The 27,736-nt window shown below is 38.2% G+C and overlaps 3 protein-coding genes and 1 long non-coding RNA gene across 8 annotated transcripts; 3 read left to right on the top strand and 1 right to left on the bottom strand.

Annotated features, from left to right (window-relative positions):
• The first annotated feature begins 2,951 nt into the window (after positions 1-2,951).
• Positions 2,952-11,785, top strand: LOC113686622 (neuromedin-U receptor 2-like). 4 transcript variants are annotated; one of them, XM_027204263.2, is made up of 2 exons: positions 2,952-3,057; positions 9,370-11,785. In XM_027204263.2, exon 2 carries the CDS (start codon positions 9,373-9,375, stop codon positions 10,315-10,317), a length of 945 nt encoding a protein of 314 aa, XP_027060064.2. In that variant the 5' UTR covers positions 2,952-3,057; positions 9,370-9,372; the 3' UTR covers positions 10,318-11,785. The 4 variants fall into 4 exon arrangements, with proteins under 4 accessions (XP_027060064.2, XP_089062911.1, XP_089062910.1 ...); XM_089206785.1 differs by lacking the exon at positions 2,952-3,057 and adding an exon at positions 5,705-6,356; XM_089206784.1 differs by lacking the exon at positions 2,952-3,057 and adding an exon at positions 6,383-6,847.
• LOC149044729 (uncharacterized) lies at positions 3,218-5,290 on the bottom strand. Of its 2 annotated transcripts, none has more exons than XR_016186676.1 (3): positions 5,062-5,290; positions 3,958-4,446; positions 3,218-3,400 (listed from the first exon to the last, which is right to left on the bottom strand). It is a non-coding gene; the product is annotated as an uncharacterized LOC149044729 (long non-coding RNA). The 2 variants fall into 2 exon arrangements; XR_016186675.1 differs by having other exon boundaries at positions 4,313-4,446.
• Positions 11,786-12,956: 1,171 nt separating the features above from the next.
• Positions 12,957-18,120, top strand: LOC113686567 (neuromedin-U receptor 2-like). Its single transcript, XM_027204203.2, has 2 exons — positions 12,957-13,558; positions 15,771-18,120. Exon 2 carries the CDS (start codon positions 15,774-15,776, stop codon positions 16,722-16,724), a length of 951 nt encoding a protein of 316 aa, XP_027060004.2. The 5' UTR covers positions 12,957-13,558; positions 15,771-15,773; the 3' UTR covers positions 16,725-18,120.
• Positions 18,121-19,068: 948 nt separating this feature from the next.
• On the top strand, positions 19,069-26,890 carry LOC113686594 (TNF receptor-associated factor 2). The gene is made up of 3 exons (XM_089207863.1): positions 19,069-19,209; positions 25,813-26,183; positions 26,401-26,890. The coding sequence occupies exons 1-3, from the start codon at positions 19,144-19,146 to the stop codon at positions 26,888-26,890; spliced, it is 927 nt and encodes a 308-aa protein (XP_089063989.1). The 5' UTR covers positions 19,069-19,143.
• The last annotated feature ends 846 nt before the right edge of the window (positions 26,891-27,736 follow it).

Genomic DNA, 27,736 nt, shown 5'->3' with positions numbered 1-27,736 from the left:
GATATCTGTTCGGAATCTATAGTTCATTGTTCTTCAGGTATTTCACTATAATGGACCTTAACACTAGTTAATCATGCGTATTTGATTAAGACAAGTTAAATTAGTTGATAAAATTACAAATTACACAAGACCCAGTTGTTCCTCAGTCGATTAGCGCTAACTCAGGGTTAAATTTTAATCAGGTTTCTTTATTCCTTTGCTCAAAAGCCTTTTTCGGTTATTTTCCTCTATTATTTTAGAGCATCCAAGCATCAAATTGAAGACAAAATAGTCATGCTGAATTTTCTTGCAGATCTGAGTTCAAATTTTACACTAACCCTGGGTTATCTTAACCCAGCCCTGAAAAACTCAGCCCAGATCCTTAATAGTCCTCCAAGCCCCTTTAACTCTTATTAATTTCATAAATATCTCTTTTTTCATATCATTTCTCGTACCATCGTATTCTATTTTAGGTGAGCCTGCTTGTTGTGTCCTCATATATTTTAACACATGCACAAATTACAGTGGAAAGGGTCTTACTCTACCTAAAATATCTTCTTGAACTCAGTAATTCATTAGAGTAAATTGCGGAAATCATTTCTATTAGATTCAAACGCAAACGAAATGATAATAATGATAATAATAATTTATAATAATCATCATCATTAATCATAAAATTAGTAATAATTAATGATAATAATAATCCACCAAAAGCGCTTTACAGAGCGTGCGTAGTAAAATAAAATAATAAAACCTGGGAAAGAATTTACATGCTCATCGCTAGCGTAAATATTAAAAGTTCTTATCGAAGATTATCACTAAGAATGAAACACATTTCAGGAACTCACGGCCTGTTGCTAAGCAACCTGAAACCTACTTTAAAAAGCTTATATTCAGATAGAAAAGTGCAAATCCCTCGTCGAACAGTAGTTAGAGAAACCTGTTACAGTAAGTGGAATATTCAACACGTTTTTTTGATACTTAGAGCGCGGTTCATTTACGATAGCGCTATCTAGTCGGAAAAAGTGCTAAAGAAGTGTCTCGAATTGAAATTCGAAGTTACTCCTTCTCAGCTCTTTTGTACTGCACAGTCTCTCAATTTTTACAAAGGAGGTGTTCTCGGATTATGCATATGAGCAAGAGATCTCTTGAAATGAACTAATACGACAAACAAATGAAAATTTGATCGAAACACGTACCGCTTTATTCCGCTAAAAGCATTTTCCCCTAGACGAAAGCTTTTGCGTCTTTGCGTTTTGTACCAATTAATAGCTCTTCACGATTTGCGAGGCTTCATTTACACAATTGCATCATTGTGAATAAAATGCGAAAGTTTTTTTCTTTTTCTTTTTTTTCTTTTTTTATATTTTATTGTGTTGTCATTCGCACTGTTCAACAACGTGTTTTACTGTGTCACTTTCTACAGCAGTCTGCTCAAGATAATTAAATGATTTGATTTAGAACGGTGTAAAATGCGTGCCAGTTACTGTTTATTTTTCTTCTAAATCATTCGAGAAAGTAATGGCCCTAAGACGGAAAAAAAGTATCCTTCAAGATCACGTTCACCTCAGTAGCTTTTACAATGTGAAAAGTCGGATACAAAAAGCAAACTGCTGTCAGTCTAAGAAGGCCATTATGCATATTCTATCATGAAGGAAGGTTATAGAACGGGATCGCTATAACATTCTTTATATATACCCACTACAGCATCCTACGCAATTTTTTTTTTTTTTCACTGTTATCTTTTTTCGAGTCTTTTAATCATACGGGTGATAACTTGAAGCTGACATACGTTTGCTAATCGACATTTTTCCTCAAAAATTTTTCTATGGATATCCATGTTCTATAATGACTACAGCTGTATTGAAAGGTTTTTCAGTCTTATACCCATCGAGCCAAATGCACAAAGGGATCGCATTATAATTCTATGCAAACGAGAAACTCGCACAAAATTTGCGTGGATTTCGAAAGTTTCAAAAATATCGAAATAACGAAATAACTTTTCTTCTTGAACATTTCTCATATAGTTTCAAAGTAAAAATAGCCCAGTTATAAACAATAAGTAATACTAGTATAACGAGTGCAGTAAACTATGTTGTTGACTTATAACCTATTTTTGGTTATCAGATTCCAATTCTTTTGTAGTACGTATTATAAAGGTAGAAGAAAAGGGGATATGAATATTCAAAAGCGCCCCTCAAATGAAAATTGGAATATTTGCTTTAAATTCTGATGTTTGAAAAATGCCCCAAAAACTATTGTGTCGTTGAGGCTACAAGAAATTGCGATATTATACCATGTTTTTGAAAAATTTTGTTTATTCCAAACTTACGTTTGCCCAAATTTCTCGTAAAAAGATCGCAGTCTTATACTAGGAAGCCCCATTCTTTCATCTCATGGTAAACCGGAAGGGGCAGCCGGAAAACGAGCATACATCGGATAATTACGTAGGCCACTGATTAAATGTACTGAGGTGAAAAACATCAATAATACGGTTTTATCTCTTTCCCTCAAATGTCGAAAAAAATCACAAACGTTATCGAGATTTTATGTCAAGTACCAACATAGCTCAGTCGGCATTTTTAAAGGAGAAAAAGCTTCGATTAAAAACTGTTAGGTCACGAGTATTTCAGAGGAGTTTTTGAATCAAAATCAGTGTTTTAAGGCCATTTACTTGTCGTAAAATTGTCGTGTCTCGGAAATGGTTTGAAAATGGGATTCTAATCGAGATGAAAACACCTGGCTTATAGCTATATTTCAGCCAGTAAACTTTAAATGCAAAGTTTTGAATAGCCTAGTACCAAGAAATAAGTTCATAATTTCTGGTTTAGTACTTAGTAATTGCAAAAATAATCGCTAACTGATCTTTTCTTGATTAACATCAACTCAGTCGCTAAAATCACATATATTTGCTGTCATGACGTTGCACAATTCTCAATGTTATCATTGGCGGATAAGAATTTCTTTTTTTTTGAGGAGGAGATGTCAAAGATTTATAATTACGAGTGTTAATCGAAGATCTTTAGTAACGCTCACGTAACCCGAGAAAGCTGGCAAAGAAATATAACGAAAGCTCAGGTAAGGAATCAGATAATGAAAATTATCATTTCCTCAACTGAAAAGTTGTGGAATCTTTCTGTTTTTCTACTTCGATTCGGACAGTATACCTTTTAAAGAAGGGTTTTATCAGATTTTCTTGCCTGGAAAACGTCTGAATAAAAAAACTGAAGAACAAAAGTAAAAGTTCTTTCTACTTTATTATTTAACTGAGCAAATAGGATATGCATTTATGGCTGACATATGCATTAGCGCTCTGATCACCGAATTCAAAATGTTTTCAAACTTGCGGAGTCTGCAGATGAACCTTAGTCGTTTCTGGAGGACGTATCAATCGGGCGCAGTTCAGTCAGTGCGTCATGACCTAAAAAACAAAAGCCAAAACGGGGAGTCTCGATGGGTTAATGGCTTTAACCACCGCATGGTTAAAAGTTTGGCTCTTTTCCCGCTATGGGTAAACCTTTTTTCGTTGCAGTTAAATGAAAATATTCTTCGGTTATCTTTTCTGACGACTAACGTCTAAAATTTGTCAATTCTTACGCCTAATGTACAGCTAAATTTATTTGCCGTGTTACAGCGAACGGTTTACCCCGTTGAGACCTTGAAAGCGGCTTCATTGCGGCTCAATAAAAAGCATGTGGTGCCATCCATCTGATAAAAGCTTCTTGCTTTTCCTAAGAGTTTATAAACTCTTGAAATTTATGACAATGACGTTTATCTTCTTTCATAATACATAAACAGTTCCCAAAACATGTTTGCTTCTTTGTTACTGGGGTACCTATGCAAACCATTTTCGAGAGACGGGATACAATCCCCTTGCTTTTCCTTCAGGGAAAAATGTCACTGCCTTTCCAGTCATATGTTACTACTCACAGGTTTAAATAGCAAGAGACCCATTAGTGGGAAAACAGTATCTCTTACGTTAATCGCCGAGTGCTTTATGAAGAAGGAGGTTGTCCTTGCACTGCGTTTTTCGCACATCGCACGCGGCACTCACTCAAATACCCGCTCAGATCTTGCACATAACAGAGCGCTAATATAACTGGTTTATCTTCAACCATAGAAAACTGTCGTACTCAGGATATGTTAGGGACTGTGAAAAATGTTATTCAAAGCAAGGTTCTTCCGAGTGTCAATAGCCTAGTGAATGCAAAGACGACAACTTATAACTTTCTGGAAAATTTTCATATATATCTGTAACTAAAGTAAACATCACCCGATCTGAACTAAAGTAATGGCTCTATATATGCTGCAGCCAAGCATTGGAACACACTACCTTGCGATATTTGGGTCGTGACTGGCTCAAATGAGTTTTAAGAGAGTGTCTCTGTAAGAGCAGTCCGGTCGATTTTGCTAGAGACACGGATTTCGCTCGTTTCTTGTGTGTTGTAAGACATTCATGTACCTATACTAAAACAACAATCAGTCATCTCTTTACTTTTCGGAGTTTTACGGAAATTAAATTTCACTCGAGCGAAGGCTTGTCGTGACACTTTTCAAGACTTTAATTTCATACAACTTTGGAGGACAATTTACAAAAAACTACGGAACTCAGAAAGAAACAAATACCACAGCCATGTATATTAACTTTATCTTATCTATCGAGGCGACTTTCGCAGAAATCACGTTTCAATCAAGGAAACAGGAAGACTTGAATGACACCTTATCGGTTCGCCTAAATCACACGCGCCAAAACCGATCAAATTCAGGGTAAATTTTTGAAAAAGTGAGGCGTTCTAAACTGATCCAACTAACATAGCTAGGAAGTAGTTGTCATAGAAAAGGTGACTACAAAAAAAAACTTTGCGGCCCGACCTTTACGAGAACTTTATAACTCCGTTATATATATAATTTTCGGTAATTTTCAAGTTTGGCCGCCATTTTGAGGGACTTGTCAACATGAAGCTTAACCGATATAAATCAAGCAGGTAGATCTAAAACCGTCAGAACTACATACGAAAGCAATTCAAATGAACTTTACTTTCAATTCAAGCAGCAAAATTTGAAACTGTTCGTTAAACTTACCATCCCCATGCGACCATTTCTTCCAACAATTCAAACACTACGACTAGTGTTCGAATTCCCCTCGTCGATTCCACCGTAAGAAATAACCTGTGCCACCCAAGCTTCGACTCGAATGTGAAGTACGAATCAAATAACACAACTGCTTCATCTTCGCGGCAATATCACGCTGGTATTTTGATTTTCCGATCGACAAGCACTGTGATAAGGAATCGATCGGTGTGTTTACCTCATAAACGTAATCGCTGACCAGCCGCTGAGTGAAAACAGTATAGCGCGTGGAGGGGTGGGTGGCGGGCTTATCGTCATAAGATATTCGAATACATGCCTTAAAAGCTTTAGTACTATCGGTCTAAACAATGAAGGCATGCTTCGTGGTACAGACAACTTTTATTTTATTTTCATAACTTTCTCCTTTAAATTAGAGCTGGTATTAAATAATAGAGTTAACAATATATTTTTAACCGGGGTACCCATATAACCTTTTTTCCTGTCATCAGTGGTATAAAATAAGGTGTATTTTCCACCAGAACCTTTTATTTAATTATGCTCCATTGCACGGAATGAAAATTATACTTAGAATGTTTGTACTAAGTAATTTTTGCTGTTCCCAAGAATGTATGCAAAATGATAGAGATTTGATTCATTCCACTGACACGTTCTTAAGTTCTAGCGCGTGCAGGTTTTTCCTATCAAAAGTCGCGCGTGCAACAAACCGGAATTGAAAATTCGTCGTAAAATCGCACGAACCTTAGAATGAGTGTAAGCAACTTTGACTTCTGGTGATGATGAAGTGGATGGTTCAAAGGACCCACTGAGATTTTTTTCAGGACTATAACTGAGATTTGTTTATAACTATGATAATCGTCATCAATAGCGGACGGTGCTTTTTACCCATTGTTGTCATCATTATCGTTATCACGCCGGAAGAAGTATAAAGCCGGCATGTCGCCTTACCTAACTACACAGAAAATTGTTCTCTCTTTTGCTCCCCTTGGATCCTGGAAACTGTTACTATTAAGACGATCAACAAGAAAGCCTTTATAATTATTGAAACTTTTGATCAACAGAATGTAAGAAAAAATCGGTGGGGAGAGTTATTCGCGTATCTTATAACCTGAACGATAGTTTTCAATAAAACAAATACCCCTGAACTCAATTACCTTAGTTGTCTCGTGTTTAAAAGTGGCGTTTCTGGGGACCGTAGATTCTTCTTTGATTCTTCTTGTCTCAGCCAAGACTCACTATCATCAACTTTTTTCTTGTATCTCTTACGGCATGGGACACAGAGAGCTGAGGTAAGAGATTGCAAATTTCTCAGTTAAAGTAAAGCCCAGTAGCACCTATCAGGAATTGAAAACCGTGATGCACTGTTTACTTTTATTATTCTTAATCAAATAAGGGGTGTTTAGTCTGCAAATTTAATCATATTGGTTAATGAGAATCATACAAACTGAGGAAAACTGACCGCAAATAATTGTGAACCGTACGCATGAATAAGTGTATTGCGTTGTCAGGTGATTTAACCTTCTACAAAAACATTATTGATTATCAACCAAGCAACATTGTACATATTTCCATCTGCAATTAAAAGCACTTACACATAGATCTATGTTTTTTCAATGTGATGTGTACTTAAGTACCCTTCATCTAATAAGGAATTTCTTCTCTTTTCGAGCAGATATGTCACGTGACAAAAATATATAACAGAAAATGTTACTGAAGACTACCTGATTCAACTGGAATAATAACTCCAAACAGCTTTTGAATATCCTGAGACATATGCAAGGTAATTACATCTCTGCCTTGGATACGCTTCCTGACACCATCATGATCAGGATACTGACATGTTACCTTTGCACTTCTCCAAAACCTCCCCAAAGTGTGGCGATACCTATGGCAAATCCACATTTTTTTGTTTATCCTCATGAGCGAGGTGAAATAGGCCAATCCTTGCCAAGATTAGTTCATTTTCACTTAAGACCTCTTTAGACAGGTGGCAGCTTATTAAATGATGTTTTACTTCGTAATTGCATTCAGACAGTCGTACCAAACCACTTAAGCCACGCGATCAACCAAAGTTTTTTCCATCTTTGCTATTCAAAAGGCAGTCCTGGGACATAATGAACGTCTCGCTAACGAACTACTTCTTCCTGTACTTGTAATTGTTGCCAACGCGATACAAGTTCGGGAGATCTAAAGGAACTCATTAGAACTTTGTATACTCGATACGATTTCAATTTCCGCGTCAAAGGAGAAGCCTACTGTAGTCAGTGGTTACGCTCGTGAGGTAAAGAATGGGTTTGTGACTTTCTCATCAATTGAAGACTCGCGTCACTCTTATGAAATGGTTGAACGGAATACAGACTTCGAGCAGTCTCTTATTTTTCTTAAAGATAGTGAGGTCACGCGTATCCTGTGAGCATGGAGAAGCCGCGAGACGCGAGACTCGTGTCTCGCGTCTCTGCCGCTCCACGCTCTCAGAGTTGGGCGAAGACAAGACACGTTATTTCTGGTGCGATACAAGAGGTTCAATGGTTATCTCGATTATCTAAACACATTTATTTGCGTGGTAAACATTTGTTTGTAAATCTATGAATTGATGCTAGTCCTATTTGGAACGAAATGTATTTGAAAGAAAAAAGGAATACTAAGTAAAACAAAAGTTGTCTGCAACACGAAGCATGCCTTCACATTAAGACTGACAGTCCTAATGTTTATCATGATACTTAAATGCATATGTTCGAATGTTCCCAAAAATCTTCTGATAATCTGCCCGCACCCACCCCTCACCCCGCCCTCACCACTGAACCGTACTGTTTTCACTCAGCGGCTGGTCAGCGATCACGTTTATCAAGTAAACATGGCGATCGCTACCTGATCACCGTTCTTGTCGATCCGAAAGTCAAAATACCAGCGTGATATTGCCGCGAAGATGAAGCGGTTATGTTATTTGATTTGTACTTCACATTCGAGTCGAAGCTTGGGTGGCACAGGTTATTTCTTACGGTGGAATCGACGAGGGGAATTCGAACACTTGTTGTAGTGTTTGAATTGTTGGAAGAAATGGTCGCATGGGGATGGTAAATTTAACGAACAATTTCAAATTTTGCCGCTTGAATTGAGAGTTAAGTTCATTTGAATTGCTTTCGTATGTATTTTTGACGATTTAAGATCTACCTGCTTGATTTATATCGGTTACGCTTCATGTTGACAAGTCCCTCAAAATGGCGGCCAAACTTGAAAATTACCGAAAATTAGGTAAGTTCACGGAGTTATAAAGTTCTCATAAAGGTCGGGCCGCAAAGTTTTTTTCCGTAGTTACCTTTTCTATGGCAGCTTCTTCCTAGCTATGTTAGTTGGATCAGTTAAGAACGCCTCACTTTTTCAAAAATTACTTGAATCTGATCGGTTTTGACGTCTGTGATTTAGGCGAACCGATAGGGTGTCATTCAAGTCTTCCTGTTTCCTTGATTGAAACGTGATGTTTACGAAAGTCACCTCGATAGATAAGATAAAGTTAATACTCATGGCTGTGGTATTTGTTTCTTTCTGAGTTCCGTAGTATTTTGTAAATTGTCCTCCAAATTTGTATGAAATTAAAGTCTTGAAAAGTGTCACGACAAGCCTTCGCTCGAGTGAAATTTAATTTCCGTAAACTCTGAAAAATAAAGAGATCCGATCAAACTGATTGTTGTTTTAGTATAGGTACATGAATGTCTTACAACACACAAGAAACGAGCGAAATCCGTGTCTCGAGCAAAATCGACCGGACCGCTCTTACAGAGACACTCTCTAAAAAGCAGATTCGGGGTGCTAATTTTCATATTCAGTGAGTGCAGGGTTTATAGTTTTTGCCATAGTGAAAATACTTCTTAAAAATGTAAAAGGTTGTAAATTTAGATGTAACTTCTTGGTTTCATTATTTACTTGGGTCATCGTACATGGCTTATATTTTTGTTGTGGAGCGCGTTTTTCCCTGCGCACATGCATACTTTATGCGAATACGTCCATTGATAAAAAATGTGCCATTCGATGCATACGCCATAAAGAAAGAATTATGTGGTCTTGCATCTACTTTACAGATGAGTACGAATACTTAAGCATCGTACACGAGCTGAGGTAGATTTGAAACACCAAACACAAAAAAAAACTGGTTGGTTTATTCTTCTCTAGTGCGGGAGATTTTCCAGTTTCCTGCACGAAATTTCAGCAGTTTTGAATTATCCAAAACTTGACAATGACGTGTGTTTGTTTTTTGTTTTTTTTTTATATTTGGCAGGGTACCACTTTTTTTTTTCTTTCCTTTAGGACATGTCTGAAGACAGCTTCTTAAATGATGGTTTCATTATCGCCTTCACCATCTCAATACTCATTAATCTATTCGGCAACATACTCGTCTGCTTTGTGGTGCTGAAATTTAGAGACATGCGCATTCCGATGAATTACCTTCTGGTAAATCTTGCAGTCAGTGATATGATGGTTGGTTTCTTCATGTCTCCGAGATTCGTCTTCGGCCGGACGTTGAATCACCCCAGGGGAACTCTTGGCGACTACTTCTGCAAAATCTTAACTGGGGATTCCTTCACCTGGACAGGGGCGTTGGCTTCAGATGTCACTCTGGTCTGTATTGCAGTTGAGCGATATCTCTCAATCCGCTTTCCTCATAGCAATAAAAAGAGGCTGACGACTAGGAAGCTTAAATACGTCATACCACTATGCTGGGTCTTTGCTCTCGGGGTCAACCTACCAGCCTTTATCTACCTCAAATACGACGACAACTCTGGAAGCTGTGTGCCATTTTGGCCAACGACAAACTTCATTAAATACCACAGCGTCATTAACGGCCAAATATTCTTCGCTGTCCCTGCACTGATTATGGGGGTGCTCTATACTCTTCTCATTCATCAACTCTGGTTTAAAAGCAAAACTTCGACCACGTCTGTGGCTCAACGAGCAGTACTCAAGCACCGACGTCGCTCCACTAAGATGGTGATCACGGTGAGTTTGATCTACTGCATTTGCTGGTTTCCAAACTGTTTTGTTTACATCTACGTGGCTTACTCAACCAAGCAGTTGTTCGGTGCTATTCACACAGCATCGGTTCTGATGGTTTCTCTAAACTCCGCTGTCAATCCGGTGATTTACAGCTTGCAGAGTCATCGATTCCGTCGCCATATGGCAGCGCTGATTAAAAGACACCGTTGCAACAAAGTTACCAATCATGACAATGGCGGAGAATCAAACGCTGTATTTTGATAAACCTCTGTCGCGTAATTTCAATTAAAGATTGGACAAAAAGGAGTAAGCAAGGTGACTCCCAACTCATTTCACGACTTGTCAAAAGTTTCCGACGGTTTTTTTTCGCATTGTTGTAACATATATATCAAGGGAATAATGTAATCTTCAAGAAGATAATTTATGGCGCAGTTGTGTCTCCCAAAGATGAACACAATTTGCTTGTTTGAACCCTCTAAGACTGCTCGGAACATTGTGAATAAAGTGCGAAAGTCATTCGCACTTCCACACGGTGTTTAATCGTGTCGCTTTGAATAGATAAATTCATCATTTGATTAGGAACGGTGTGAACTACACTTTACTAGTGCGTGTTAGATAAACTGCTTATTTTTCCCTTCTAAACTTCTGAAGGATTGAATTTGCACAAATGGGGGAAATTACAAAAACAGATGTTACGCGAAATATCCTTTGTAAAATTTAGCTTAGTTTCAAAGCAAAAAATTGTCCAATCAACAATAACTTATGATAAAGTACAGACATAGACTACAATGAAGTATGCTGTTGATTTATATTTTGATCATTTCTGTTCAAATTCCGATTCTTGTTGTGGTGCGTGTTATAAGGATAGAAGTATGGATTATTCAAAAATGATTTTGACTCGCGAAATATTCACCAAAAATGTCCCATGTTTACGAAATACACGGAGAACCATTCGCTTGATGAAGCTGCAAGAAATTGAGACAATCGTCGAAGAATGATATTTATTCCAAACGTACGAAGTTTGTCCAAAAAATGTCTCGCAAGAACTTTTGGTCTAGTATAAGGCAGCTTTTTCCTCCCATAGTGCAGCCGGGAACAGACCAAACAACTAATATTTACTTTGGTTATATAAGCTACCGATTATCTGTATTAAAGTGAAGAAAAAATATTTAGAACTATTTTATTTCTTCTCCTAAAATGTCAAAAAAACACAAACGTTATGGAAAATTAATGACAAGCACCGTCATAACACGAAAGGACTACTGGACTGAATTTTAGAATTTGACATTTTACCCGAAAAAGATCAATTTAAACAAATACCTGACCAGCCTTAAGTGTTTTAAATAAGTATTTCTAAAACTCGAAAAAGATAAGCCGAGAGGTAATCTCTGGGATATGATACCGTGAGAAATCTTTCCCTAAAAAACATCAAGGTTGTAATCATTTCAGAAGTTGGTTTGAATCCCAATCAGAATTCTCAAGTTCACCAACTTGCCGTAAAATTGTCAATGGTTTGCAAATGGGATTCTGATTTTAATGACAATACCTAGTTGATTCCTTTATTGCGCCGGTAATCTTAAATTACATGGCGCTGAATAGCTTAGTAATTGCGAAAAATAATTTCTCGTTGCTCTTTTCTTGATCAACATTATCTTAGTCGTTTTAATTAAATATATTTGCTGTCATAACGAACACAATTCTTAGTGCTATCACTGGCGGATGATAATTTTTGTTTGAAGAGGTAAAGGTATCAATTCTATATAATGACCGCTGTTCAAAAGATCTCTTTCAGTGCTCACGTAAGCCGAGAAAGCTGGAAAAGAAGTGCATCGTAAGCTCAGGTAAGACATCGGCTAATGAAAATTATCATTTGTCCAACTGACAATTTTCTACTTTGGTTCAGACAGTCTACTTTTCCGAAAAGGGTTTTAAAAGACTTCCGTGCCTGGCGAACATCTTAATGAATCCAAAGCCCGAACAATAAGAAGGAAATCCCGACAAAACAAATTCTGTCCATTTTTTGTTATTATAATTTTTAGCTAAACAAATACAAGTACTATCCACCAAAATATAATCAAGACTCCAATACGCGTCAGTGGTATTTGCCGTTGAATCTTTGCTCTGATTTTTGAACTGTGAATTAACCGCTTAGAAAATTTAAGACATGATGAGTGGGGATTGTTATGATAAATGTTTAATGGAAAGGAAAATAATGCTGACGTGTCTGGAACACATATGCCAATCGAGTGCAGCTCGGTCCGTCTTAATCTAAAGACAAAACCAAATCGGGATCAAAGCAGCTTTTTCACGTCTCAATTAAAAGTGCGCGGGGCCATTTGACTCTTGGTTATGATAATGCCTTATTTCTTTTCCTTTGGAGTTGATCAACCCTTTGGATTAAGGACTATGATGCATATTTTCTATCACAAAGCATAAAAATTCCTCCAATCATTTTTGTGCCTTTGTTATGTGGTTGAGGGGGTTTGAGATTTAACTGCATTGTTGCGGGGCTAAATGTGTGAGGCTTTCACATTTCACCCTTACAACCACGCACTTAAATCTCTCGTTCTTAAAAACCTTAAAATTACCTCAAAATGATTCAGAGACTGATACTATCTTTTCGCAAGACGACTAGGTGACCGATTCTGAGAAAACATTCGCGCCGACATAGAAAGAAATGAAACGGGCGCGTCCAAACCAGTCGCTAGACACTTAAATCTCCTTCACCAATCTAAGCAGCATATGACTGTTTGCGGCCTTTCCCTACACCCAGGCAATTCGGAAAGGCCAAAAACTCAGGAGAAAAATTGTATTTCAATTCGGTACTCTTACTCTTCACGGTATCAACGAGTGGTTTTTATTCTAACATCAGCTTTTAAACTCTTTACGGTGGCCATTTTACGTTATTAACTCAGTTGACAATACCTATGTTACCTATGTGTGTAACCTTTTAATATGGACCTTTTCTATGACGAATGGGAACTACGGCGAATAGCTATTCCGCGGAAATTGCGTATTATAAAGAAAAGAAAAGGCGGGACATAATCTCCTGGATAAGCTTATGACACCGTGGGAAATCTTTTGCTAAAAACAGCGAACATTTTAGAAGTTGATTGGAATCACAATCAGAATTCTCAAGTTCACCAACTTGTCGTAAAATTGTCATATCCGGGAAATGGTTTGTAAATGGCAGTCAGATCTTAATGACAATATCTGGTTGATTCCTTTTTTTGCGCCGGTAATCTTAAGTTGCATGGCGCTGAATAGCTTAGTAATTCAGTGCAAAAATTAATTTGTTCTTGATGACATCAACTTTGTCCTTTTAATTAAATATATTTGCTGTCATAACGAACACAATTCTCATGCTATCATTAGCGGATAATAATTTTTGTTTGAAGAGGTAAAGGTATCAATTCTATATAAAGACCAATGTTCAGAGAAGAAATCTATTAGTGCTCACGTAAGCCGAGAAAGCTGGAAAGGAAGTGTATCGTAAGCTCAGGTAAGAAATCGGCTGATGAAAATTATCGTTTGTCCAACTGACAATTTCCTACTTTGGTTCAAGCCTAATCTTCCAAAAAGGGTTTTGAAAGATTTTCGTACCTGGCGAACGTCTTAATGAATCAAAAGCCCGAACAAGAAAAAAAAACCAGAAAAAATCCTGACACGACAAATTCTCTCCATTTTTTTTTTTGACTTGAAGTGTATCGTTAGCTAAGGTAAGAAATCAGATTATGAAAATTATCATTTGCCCAAATCTACTTTGGTTCAAATAGTGTACTTTTACAAAAAGGGTTTTGAAAGATTTTTGTGCATGGCGAACGTCTTCAAGGATCAAAAGCCCGAACAATAACAAAAAATCCTGAAAAAGCAAATGCTCTCCATCTTTTAAAAACTTTTAGCTAAAGAAATGGAAGTGTTATACATCAAAAGGTATTCCTGACTCAAATATGCGTTAGTGGTGTCTGTAGTTGAATCTTTGATCCAATTTTTGAACCGTAAATTAACCGCTTTGAAAATTTCTAGACGTGATGAGTAGGGATTGTTATGATAAATATGGTCAATGATAAATGGTCAATGACCAATGGCCAATTCCCAAATAATGGCTGAGAGAATAATGCTGACGTGTCTGGAGAACGTATCAATCGAGCGCAGTCCGGTCCTTCTTAATTTAAAGGCAAAGCCAACTCGGGGTCAAATCAGCTTTTTCCCGCCTTTATTAAAAGCGCGCATGGCCATTTGACTCTCAGTTAGGATAAAAGCTTATTTCTTTTCCTTTGAGTTGATCAACCCTTTGAATTAAGGAGTATGACGCATATTTTCTATCACAAGGCATAAAAAGTCCACCAATCATGTCTGTGCCTTTGTTATGTGGTTTTGAGGGTTTGAGATTTAACTGCATGGTTGCGAGACTGAATGATGCTCTCACATTTACCCTCACAACCATGCAGTTAAACCGATCATTCTTAAAAACTTTAAGTTATTTTATAACGATTCAGAGACTAGTACTATCTTTTTGCAAGACGACTAGGTGACCGATTCGGAGGACACCTTTGCGCTGACATAGAAAGAAATGAAAAGGACGCATCCAAACCAGTGGCTAGACACTTGAATCTTCCTCACCATTCTAAGCACCATATGGCTGTTTAGGGCCTATCCCTATCTCTAGGCAATTCAGAAAGCCGCAAAACTCTAGAAAAAAAAATTGCACTTCAAATCGGCAGTCTTACTCTCCACGGTATCAACGAGCGGTTATAATTCAACTAATTTATTCTTGTTTTCTCGTCACCGTATTTCCACCAATAGCGTAGCTCCATTTCCTGCATAAAAACACACATATGACCCACAATTCTTCCAATCGCTCTCACGAAGGGCTAATGCTCGAAAAGTCAGCTTTTAAACTCTTTACGGTGGCTAATTTACGTTATCAACTCATTTGATAATACTAACTTACCCTTTGTTACCTATGTGTGATAGCTTTTAAGATGCACCTTTTCTATGACGAATGGGAACTACAGCGAATAGCTTTTCAGCGGAAATTGCGTATTATAAAGACACTCAGTTTACAATAGCATGTTTCAAAGACCCCTATAGCATTATATTACTGAGAACCTTCACATCTTAGTGGTACAGTTAAAGAACACGGTGCTTTAACAGACTGGGAATTTTTCATCGTAAAATAAGATGTGGTAATTTATGGTGGAGAATGCAATAAAAACGAAGCACTATCGTTTTTCTGACGATGAACTAATTTTTACACACACGCGTCTTTTCAGTAATACATCACAGATTACGTCAAAATGCCGTACGCCGGTAACAACAAAAAAGTAGCACACGATGCGCAGCACTTGTAAATTTTTCAAAAAATACAAATTGTCTTTTTAACGCCAAATTGCACTCAAAATCATGTTATCACCCATGCAAAGACCACTTAATGTGATGCACTTTGGGGTGAAAAGCAAGATGTTATTCAATAAGTAGGCTATGAAACAAAGAATCATGTAGACCTTCATGTTCCTGAGAGATAGGTGAGAGAACTTATTTAGGTATCGATCACGTGCTGAAGTAAAACGTGACAAAAGAAAATGGCTAAATTCCTTTTACTCATGAGTTAGCGGCAGTCTCCCATTTTCCACCATGAAGCTTCTGCAAATTTGAACTTACCAGTGGACAGTTTTTATTTTAAAGAATGCCTCCGTGCCTTTTTTTTCTAGGGAATGGCTGAAGACAGCTTGTTAAATAATTGTTTTATTATCGCCTTCACCATCTCGATGCTCATCAATCTATTCGGCAACATACTCGTCTGCTTTGTGGTGCTGAAGTTTCGAGACATGCGCATTCCAATGAATTACCTTCTTGTAAATCTTGCAATCAGTGATATGATGGTTGGTTTCTTTATGTCCCCGAGGTTCATCTTCGGCCGGATGTTGAATCACCCCGGGGGAACTCTTGGCGACTACTTTTGCAAAATCTTAACTGGGGATTCCTTTACCTGGACAGGAGCGTTGGCTTCAGATGTCACTCTGGTCTGTATTGCAGTTGAGCGATATCTCTCAATCCGCTTTCCTCATAGCAATAAGAAGAGGCTGACGACTAAGAAGCTTAGATACGTCATACCACTTTGCTGGACCTTTGCCCTCGGGGTCAACCTACCACCTTTTTTCTATCTCAAATACGACAAGAACTCTGGAAGCTGTGTGCCATTTTGGCCGACGCCAAACTTCATAAAATACCACAGTGTCATTAACACCCACATATTCTTTGTTTTTCCTGTACTGATAATGGGGGTGCTCTACACTCTTCTCATTTATCAACTCTGGTTTAAAAAGAAAACTTCGACCTCGTCTGTGGCTCAACGAGCTGTACTCAAGCACCGACGTCACTCCACCAAGATGGTAATTACAGTAAGTTTGATCTACTGCATTTGCTGGTTTCCAAACTGTTTTGTTTACATCTACGTGGCTTACTCAACCAAGCAGTTGTTCGGTGCGATTCACACAGCATCGGTTCTGATGGTTTCTCTAAACTCCGCCGTCAATCCGGTAATTTACAGCTTGCAGAGTCATCGATTCCGTCGCCACATGGCAGCGTTGTGGAAAAGCTGCCATTGCAACAAAGTTAATATTCTTGACAATGGTGGAGAATCAAACGCTGTTCAAACGTCTTAGGTGACATAACTTCAGCCTTCGATTGAACAGATGGGACAGAAGTAAGGTGATTCCTAAAACATATGACTTTTCCAAGGTTTGCGATGAAATTTTTTTTGCATTGCGGTAACATGTCAAAGAAATTATGAAAATGTAATGCAGAAAGAAGCGCTTGACGCGCACCATTTCTACTTGCACTGTATACTAAATTAAATCTGATTAGGAGCGAGAAAGTGATCTTCAGATAGTGAAATTCATTTCTCTAAAACACAAATGATTGATGAGATGCATCAATACATACTGCTTGATTTGTCAAAAAAAAAAAAAAGAGAGAGCTTTCATCTGTCTGAGATGGAAATATACTTTTAACGTGAAGGGTGATTGGTGATTTTTTCCTCGTAAATCGTGAATTGATTTTTTGTGAATCCGTGAATCGTGATCAATGGTGATAAGATCTTATGATATCTACGTGGGCGAATTTTTTTATTTAAACGTGCATGAGCTATGAGTTGAGAGCTAAATTAAACGTGATTCGTGAACCATTTTGTTTTGCGTGATGCATTTCCGGTTATTTTATCGTTTTGGAAATGTTCGTATTTTTCTCGAACGGTTTTGGTTAGGTTTTGACAAGGGTTTTGACAAGAGATGGAAATCTTATGGATCGATAATAGTCACAAAACAGATTTCTAATGGTTCTTGAACAAATGAGAGTAGAGATTTCATAACCCTACCTCAACAGTCATAACCTCCAAATCAGTGCTTGCTTCAATACTTGCGAAGAAGTGGTGCTTATCGTTTTTGTAAACTAAGTGAACAACTACCCCTAGCCAACTGTGTACCGTGGGAGGTCTGGGACGGAGTCAACCCTGGATAATCCGACTCGTGATTGAGGAATTAATCAAACTCGATCAAACACTCGATTAGTGATGTAGGTTATTATAGGCCTCGATTCTCGATAAGTCTTGTTAGGCTCGGCGATAAGACGAAATCCATTTAAATAGTAAATACAGACATGGGAAATAATATCAGACACGGAAAATAATATCAGACACGGGAAATAGCAGACAACGAGGAGGTCTGAAAGAGGCCAACAATAACGAACCCTGTTAATTGATTTCCGACACGAAAATTAATTTTTCGATAAGGAAAATACCCAGACTGATTTTTGAACTGTATGTTACGCCATACATTCGATGTTTTGGCGCTGTGAATAATACTCGAAGCTTGATTTAGATAGTTGTAGGCACTTGACGTGTGACCAACCAGTATAACGAACATACAATATGGCGTCTTGGTTATTTCGTACAGTTCTTGTACATTCACCACAGATATTTTGGTTTGCTCTTCGTCCTCTCCTATCCTGGGTTTGGAGATACATATACTGTAAGGAGGTTGGTTGGTTTCACGGTAATATGGTAATGCGCAACTGAAATTCTTATATTAATAATTACGCAATATAAGTCTATAAATTAAATTAAATTAAATTAACATATATCAGTTGATTTTTCAGTTTCATATTTTAGAGCAGAAAGTCTCCTTGCTGCTTCTTTCATCACATCTTCAAATATTTTCCTTTACAGCCTTTCCAGTTTGAATAAGATGCTGATTGCAGGGTTTTTAGTAACTGGGGGAAGGAAATTCTTCACAGCGAAAAAACTAAAGTGTCCCGATAGTCCAAACTGAAATTGTGCCAGCAGTAACCTTCGTTTTATTTTGTGAATCCCCACCCCCCCATCTTTATGAAAGGGGGTCTCTATTGTACACTTTGACTATTTTAGAAACAAAGATTCTGCCAAACCTTCTCCTTCAGTGATTCTCTGAGCAATGAAAGCATTAAGCGTACACTACAGATTGCAACCGTGGAAATTTATTTATTATTAACTTCGCCATACAACAACAATCAAAATAAATAGATTAAAAAAATGACAAAAACGACAAAAAATGGTGGGGACACTGTAACAGCGTAGCCAATTACAGTGGGCTCAGAATATAAATGAACATAAGACGAGAAGAGAGGAGGAAAGAAGCTATCAACATATATGAAGCAAGTAATCTGCTGATAATTCCGCCGGTCTTCGCCCGTAAGAAAAACCTTCTGTTATCTTTCTCTTAAGTGATCTAATCCTCCTTTTCTCTTCCCTTTTCTTCTCTTTGCACACGTTAAAGCAAACTCATTCTCGAAACCCCTACTGAGAGCCACTTTTTAATATATTCCATGCAACTGGTAAACTGATGACCTTTGACTAATTAATCCTAAGCCAGTTATGGGTGGAATAATTCGATCACGAACAGTGCAAGCGACAAAATTCCACTACAAGTCTTTTAATCCTATTTTTTGGCAAACTAAGTGTTTGGAAGCGTTGAAGAAAGTTCCGGCCGTTTTGAGTCCATTCTGATCTCGACACGCTCAACTGATGGATGAATTTTCCAAGTGAAGGGAATGATAGTAGGTGGCCTCTTGCCTCAGATCTTATTGTGGAAATGGAAAAAGCGATATCGCCCTAAGGTACGAATGTTTCCCTTTGAGTTACCGAACGTCCATGCGTCAATACACGGCCTACGAAATTATCAGTAATGGCTTTCACGTACCTTGATCACCTTTGTTATAGTGTTTTGAAAGTGTGCTGCGCTTACAGTTTGAGCTCTCCATAAATTCCAATTTCATGCCTTCTATTTCGCTGGCGAATTGAAATTCACTTGTTATTACAAATTGTTTAATTTAGTGGTTGAGTTTGTAGAATTGTAGTAGTCTTTCTGTTGGTTAAATTATACCGTAGAACAGTAAAACAATCGTCAAACGTTTTGATGCTAGTCTACATGTTCCACTCTCCTCTTGATTAACAACTGAACCTACGTGTAATGCGCCACTTAATTATAGACGTTGAGTTTCTTGGACCTTTATTTGATCATGTGTAGTGTAACAGGGAAAGGATTGACCGTTGCTGATCAGTGAGAGTTTGCTTACGGGCTTTGCTTATTAGCTTTTTCATTGGAAACCAGAGCCTTTTTTTCTTCTACAGCTCGATGCTTAGCCGATAGACTTCATTTCAGAACTTAATTGATATGCTACTTTTACGTAGGTGGGCGACAGTTAATCAATGCAAAACGTGCGTTAAAACATGCTCCACTCTCCTCTTGATTAACAACTGAACCTACGGGTAATGCGCCACTTAATTATAGACGTTGAGTTTCTTGGACCTTTATTTGATCATGTGCGTTATTTCCCGAGTCTTTTTTTCGCAAAAGGGTCAATTTGTTTCCCAAGAAAGCATTATGTGCTTGTATTCTATAAATACTTCACACGCCACTTCTATATCTCCTATTTGCATGGCGCGCACATAACGCAGATGAATCAATCATTTTTCGGTCGCTCTCCGCACAAATAGTTGTTTTTTGACTCAAAAAGCCGAAAGTAGAGTTTCTAAAACTCACGTCATGTATGATCTAGATCTGGATATATGTTTTTTATGAAACGGTTTGGTGTGTACTATCGCTAATTGTTTTTTTCTCAGAGGGCGCGGTTACGAATCCTGCAATCTTATTGGTTCTTAGCGCGGTCCGTATTTTCCTACATATCTGACATCTCTGCCCACGGGCAACGGTAACACTTTCGTGAGTCTCCGAGTACATCCCAACTTTTCTCATAATATAACGAAAGTGAAAATACTCAACGGTATGTGTAATAAGATGAGCCTGTAGGGCGAGTCAAAATACCAACAACGAGGAAAAATACTCAGCGATACGTCTAATAACTTATTTATTATCCAACTGCTTTTTTCTGCTGAGTCTTCAGTTCTGTTCATTTCTGATAAGGCGGGAGAGGCAAAGTGGATAGAGAAGCGTAGCGCGCGCAGCCGACTGGTTAACAGGTTTTTTTTTACAGTACAAAATAACCGTACAATATCGCAGGAAATTTGTGCATTATTTGTACTCTACTTAGTACAGTCGGATAATAAGATGTTTTATTGTCAACATTCACTGTTTGCGAGCAAAGTTCTTAATGTATGGTTCTGATACTGCGATCGGTTCTTTCTCCCAAAGCTATTCCGATGATTCACTGTGGAAGTCGATTCATAGGGATAATTCTGAAGAATAATTAATTGTATTTGAAAATGCAAGATTCACTTTTATTCACAACTTAAAAGGATTTCTAACGAAAGCTCTATCGGTAGTACTGAAAAGATAAAGAATTCCCTCGGCTTGTTATTTATCTCCATATACACTCAATTGCAGAAACATTGTCGTTGGAAAAGCATTTATAAAATTTTCCTCCACCCCATACCTTTTCATATTACCATTTTGTTTCTATAGGCTTTAGGCATTCACGGAGAAAAATACTTTAAAGAGAAAGATGTTTTTCGTCTTGTCATGAGCGTGGGATAAAGAAAAAATTCTAAGTTCCCATGAGGAATCGAACCTCAGACCCCCGGTTCCGCGTTCCCATGCTCTACCACTGAGCCACAGACTCTAAGGTGAGCGAGGTCTATTACGAAGTTCATATGACACGCGTCCTGCATGCTGCTAGGATCAGCAATGTCGATAGCGTCATGTTTGAAAAAAAAAATCACCATCTCTCCTATTCTATTTATAAACTTGACGCCTTGATAACAGTTTTGTTTTACTTTTATTTTCTGAATGGAGTAATCTTGCTTCCATGTTCCTGAAATTGTACCGGGATCACGCCATAAACATTTGGGTTGGCCACTGACATATTACTAGACTGTATCGCAGGCCACATTGATCATGGTAAAGAATGTGACGTATCCCAAATGTTTTAACTAGACACTTTAGAGAAGGAAGTGATTACGGCCGACCATACCGCTCGAGTGAGTTGTAAATAGCAGAAGAAATAGCAATCTTTTTTATCCACGGTAGTTGTATCGTTTAATTCGATCATTTTGTGTATTTGTTTCTTGAAATCTTTACGAATACACCACGGGTCATATGATGTATATCCAATCAGTTATGTCCATTGTTTCGAACGATTAAAAAACAAATGCTTTACGGAAGACTGTGTACGTGGGTTCCACTTGAGACGTGTCAACCCAACAGTGGATTCAGAAAAATTAAACTAAAATGATGGTGAAGCAAAATGTTTTGTTTAAGTTACCGGTGGTATGGCAGATTTTAAAACTCATTCAACTACAGTTCGTATTATAGACCAAGGAAGCCCTATCAGAAGAGTAAACCAAAACTCTGATTTTACTTCAATTTGGAAAGTATTCGTATTCTTTTCTAGTCTCGATATAAATCGAGAATTAATATCGAAACTTAAAATGACAACTGCCTTTCCAATTAAAGTGAAGCTTTTTCTACAATTTCCTTGGATGACTAGTATTATCAGAAGTCGATATTGAAGCGAAAATGAGCTGAGTTATCTCAACTTGCCTCAGCACAAAATTAATGTGGTCTGACTGTCTCACAGGGTGTACGCATAATCCTCCCATGTAGACACAAAATCGTTGCAGTTCAGTGCTGCAAATCAAAGACTTTATCGTTCCATTCTTAAACGTGCAGAGCATTATGTGGACTTTGACAACAGTTAACAACTAACGCAGTTCAAATTAGAATATAATTGGATATGAGTTAATTACACCAAAATTTCGGATCTGCAGGGGGTTTTTCCCTTTGAACGGAAACAGGAACTTCGTGCTTCTGAAGCGCCCAAGTGGAACAACGAGTCAAAAATTAATATATTTTTACGATTATAACGTGCGGTTAAATTTTCAATAGGAAGCTATCGGATGAAACACATTTCATTTCAAGCTGCGGTTAAAGTAGGTTCTTTTAAAAAAATTTCGATCTTTTTTACCACGGCTTTATGACTGACACTGTGACTCAACTGCGAGTTATGTTTAAGCTAAAGCTCTATCTTTTCGAATCTTCACGGAAGGATCTCGAACTAACTGCATCAATTTGTTTGTGTCGGCGGGAAAGGCATTCAGTAAGTAAAATATGTATGATTCCTCCTATCACCTATTCATCTGGGCTAGCTTTTTGTAGAATCTCTGAAAAAAAAAAAACAACAACTATAAGGAATCCACCACAGGCCCCTTGCTCAGTATTCCTTTTGGTTGGCTTCACCTGATTTGACTAGTGGTATGTGTTCGTAACAGCCGTTTTCGAAAACGGTATGGAGCGTAAGGCTGACGACATTACATGATACACCTACATCCTTTAGAAAGGAGGATATAGAGATACCTGGTATATATGAATTATTCTTGAAGCCAATATCATTTGGTGCTCCCGCCATGGAATACGTTCGTCCTTTCTTGTAGATTTCTCCTTTCTGCGCCATAGTTGCCGACGTGTCTTCACAGTTTTCTAAGTCACAGCTATGTAACATGATCGTTTTGGTCGCTGGCTTACACTCGATTAGTGATGTAGGTTATTATAGGCCTCGATTCTCGATAAGTCTTGTTAGGCTCGGCGATAAGACGAAATCCATTTAAATAGTAAATACAGACATGGGAAATAATATCAGACACGGAAAATAATATCAGACACGGGAAATAGCAGACAACGAGGAGGTCTGAAAGAGGCCAACAATAACGAACCCTGTTAATTGATTTACGACACGAAAATTAATTTTTCGATAGGGAAAATACCCAGACTGATTTTTGAACTGTATGTTACGCCATACATTCGATGTTTTGGCGCTGTGAATAATACTCGAAGCTTGATTTAGATAGTTGTAGGCACTTGACGTGTGACCAACCAGTATAACGATAGTCACCAGTAATAGATAGGCCATAGTTGCCGACGTGTCTTCACAGTTTTCTAAGTCACAGCTATGTAACATGATCGTTTTGGTCGCTGGCTTACACTTTTGGCCGCCAAATCATGCTTCCGATGCACAAAAAAATGGTCAAGAAGAACTCATTAGGCACTGAGGTCGGTTATTTCTTATTTTAAATACAGCTATCAACCAGAAAATGAAAAAAAAAAAAAAGATAAAATAAAATAATTGTGTCATAGGCACTTTAAGCATTTTGCTGGATATTTTGTCACCAAGATACACTGAACAAATTCGAACCAGTCTGGATTTCGCGCGATCATCGCCGGTGATAAAATAAGCCGCACCAATTTTCTGTGAATGCTTCACCTTCTCAACGAGTTGTCACAATTGTTTCGTAAAGTCCAGGCTCTAATCTCGAAATTTCGTCCTGAGATTCAACTAGCCACAAAGTGTTGTGCATTTGGAGTTTGACCGCAAGTTGTTTACTTTTTGTGGGCAAAGTAGTATATGAATAGAAATTTGCCTCTTGGGTTTCCTCCAATCATCATTGAGGCGAGTAAAATGATACCGCCGGTTTCGAGTCCACAAAATAATAAAGCCATCCGTGGAATAATCACTGGTCATGTTGAAGGGATAACCCAAACAGATTTAGCAATTTATATCACTTCCGTACACTCCTCCGGTGAAAGTCAAAACTGAGCAAAATAAAATAAAATACCTTGCTAAAACGTTTCAAATCTGTCTCGATCATGTGCAAACTTGTGACAAGTTGCTTGACATCAGAGAACGTGCTCGCCTGTTGCACAATGTACGATGCGGGACCTAGGCTACCGACGGAACCTCCGACAGTTAATCAGTCAGTCAAAGTCAAGTGCCCGATTATTATGAGGCACCCAAATGCGAAGACTCACAACAGCTACCTGGACAGGTTGCTCTCCCAACGAACCTTTTTACACCCAAAAAGACCTCGGCGTTTGATTACGATCTTTTAAGAGGTCAAAATCCAACGCAAACCTTGTCAATCCTCCACCATTAGGTATCTTTGCAGACAGAAGATATGTCTCGATAGAAAGCGAAAGTTACAATGGTCGTATACTAAACTTCTAATCATAGCATCAACCCTTCCGGTAATTACAGCCGGAAAGTTAAAGGCCAATAGACTGCAGCGCTTACCAATTCTTTTCATGAGCACCTCAGAAATGTCTAGCGAAGGAGTTACTCTACCTCAAAGTTTACACTTTTGTCAAAGTTTCATTAACTATGGAAAAAATCTAAATCTCTCAGCTTCGTTGCTTTCTCATAATTGCGTTAACAAATTATTCACCTCGAAATAATCTGACAAAGTGAATGAACTCTCAGTTCTGAGATCTCATGAGCCAAGCTGACCCTTAAAAGTTAAAATTCGCGATTCAAAAATTGACCATAAGGTACAGTGCTGAATATTCATATGTAAGATCGATGCACTTACCTAAAATCTGTTCACCAAACCTTCCGAAGAAAATTGATCCACCGTATTGGAAGACTGAGGCCCACACGAGAGATCAAAGCGAAGAACGCTTGTCCAATTTAGGTTAACGAAACTAAACTCACTTATAAGTACTTGCTTTTGTGGACGTTGATGCTGTTTCGTAACGGAGTAACGTCTGGGGACCAATTTGATTTTAAGAGAAACTATTTACACGTCTCCATCCAGAGAGTTGTTGAAGCCTAAGTCGATTTCAATATCAGAAGCGAGTATTTACTTTAATACAAAGATTCTCAAGCCCTAACTGAACTTTGTTTGATCACGGACGCTTCGTTTTTCCATATTGTAGACCATAATGCCGAGAAGAGTTTTAGAGAATTGAGTCATTAACATCTACGTCACAAGACGCTTCTAGATCAAATATCGAATGATCTATCGCTTACCAGATTCTGAGGTGAGCAGCTTTAGCACTTGTAATGGTGGCTTCCAAGTGTGATGTTACTGCTTTGAATAAAGATTGGCATTCATCACAACACACAATTTCGTGGTGGTATTTGAAGAAGTCCGAATTCAAAGAAAACGAAGAAAGAAATTTGGAAAAGTACACCTACAAAGTGAATCTCCGATGTTTTTGTCCATGATAATAAATTTGTAATCTGGCTTACCTGATTCTACCCTTTTAATTCGGCAATTTCTGAAAAGGAAGGGAAACGATAAATACTTTTTTTTCAATGAAACGATACGTCTCCACAAACCAGACTGACAACATTTGACAAACCGTGACTTGTATCAATTTAATGAACACTACTCGATCGTCCAGATGATCGCAACAAACGCGTGAACGAATACTATTCTTGAGCATAAGCAATTCACCATCTTATATCTATGTATTCCACTCTGTTCAGGTGGAAAATCTGCTTTCAGATCAAATGATGGAAACACCAGAACAGCCAAACTACCAGCAGGGAGATTGTGCACTTCACAATGGATCAAGTTCGCCTACCCAGCAACCAGAAGTGCAAGATGCACCACCATCAGCAGATCGCCATGTGGGGTATCCAGCACAAGAGAGTGATCAGCATGTGCGAGGTAGTTACCTGGTGCAAGGGACGTCAGATCTGCGGCTACTGAGGGGATATGATGATCAACCTCGATGTCAGCAGCAAACCAACGATTCCCAAGTAAATTGTGTGAGCTCCCTCGGTGAGAATGATCAAGCAATTCAGCAAAGCTGCACTAGGCAAGAGTTGCGATTGTGGGAAAAGGAAATTGCTAGGCAAGTAACTAACTTTAGGATTACGAAAGTGTTGCCTTCACAGAATGATTTAGTGTAACAGGGAAAGGATTGACCGCTGCTGATCAGTGAGAGTCTGCTTACGGGCTTTGCTTATTAGCTTTTCCATTGGAAACCAGAGCCTTTTTTTCTTCTACAGCTCGATGCTTAGCCGATAGACTTCATTTCAGAACTTAATTGATATGCTACTTTTACGTAGGGCCAAGCCACAACAAGCAACAAAGGGAATGAATGCAAGAGATGCATTTTTCATAGCAAAGATTACGGAGGTTAGACAGCATCGCCATGTTGATGCCAATGGAGGTACGACTGCTGTTTTCAGCTGTCCCATCAAAACTGATTGTTATGGATACATGCTTGGCTTGAGGATATACTTCAATGGCGTCGGTGATGGAAGTGGCAGGTTTGTCGCCATCTTTGTGCACATGATGATGGGAGAGTACGACTTTCAAGTAAGGTGGCCTTTCACTCAGAGGATCACGCTGTCCATTATGGATCAGAGTGGTGCCGAACGCCATTTAAGCCAAATCCTTCAAGCTCAGCCCAACATGATGGCCTTTCAGAAGCCAACAGAAGTGATCAGTCGTACGGGGTGTGGTTTTGCAAATTTTGCTTCCATAGAGCAAGTATTTAGTCATGCTTATGTAAAAGATGACAAGCTTTTTCTCAAAATTGAGTTTTCTCGCTAACTGCTACATATCGTTCTACCCTCTACACACTCGACTGCAAAACTTTAAGTCTAAAAAAAGTAAGCAAGGAACGATGAGACCCAACGGCTTTATGGGTATACAATTATTTAATAGCTACAATTGGTTGCGCGTGTTAAATAATAGAAGCCTTCGACGCTTTCCTGAAAGAAATGAATTATCGTAAACAAACATTTCATGAATACTGACAAAGTAAGGCATTGGTTATGTGGGCTGTGCGAACATTTCCCATGAATCCGTTGGGTCTCATGGTTGATGGATCATGCTTTTTAGCTAATTGTCAGCGTTTTTGCAATCGATTGCATTCTGGCACGTAGTTTTCCACTATCAGTCGTGCAGGTGTTTTGAATTTGTCCTGCTCGCTTCTTTTGATAGAGGTATCCTTTAAGTACTGGCTATTTTTATATTAAAAGTTTACCAAGAGTAGTGCTACATTTATAGATAAACCCATTTATAGAACATCCTAATATCCTAGTATCTTTGCTTAACTTTGTCTAGCACCAGCGTTGGCACATAATATTATTTTTATATGTGGACTTGTACAATGTTGCCTGGATGCTATAGTGATTTTTCCCACTACAAAACAAGGACATAAGAACATCTAAAATTTTTTTGTAGTTTTTCTGGTCGTAATTCAGCGACCTACGCCTGGCTTTTTCTATTTGGAAGCATGCACGTATACTTGATGAGAGGGTCTCAGTGAGGTTAACCGTTAGCCGTGAAACGCCGAAAAAAATAGGCCGTTAGGCGTTAAAACTTGACTCATTTTAACTATTAGTCGTCAAAAAAGTTAACCGCATAATTTTTTTAATTGCAAGGGAAAGAAAT

The sequence above is a fragment of the Pocillopora damicornis genome, chromosome 5 (assembly GCF_964200805.1).
Source record: "Pocillopora damicornis chromosome 5, jaPocDami1.2, whole genome shotgun sequence".
NCBI classification, from domain to species: Eukaryota; Metazoa; Cnidaria; class Anthozoa; order Scleractinia; family Pocilloporidae; genus Pocillopora; species Pocillopora damicornis.
The sequence above is the reverse complement of the archived record's forward strand: the minus strand, read 5'-3'. Positions and strand labels throughout refer to the sequence as shown.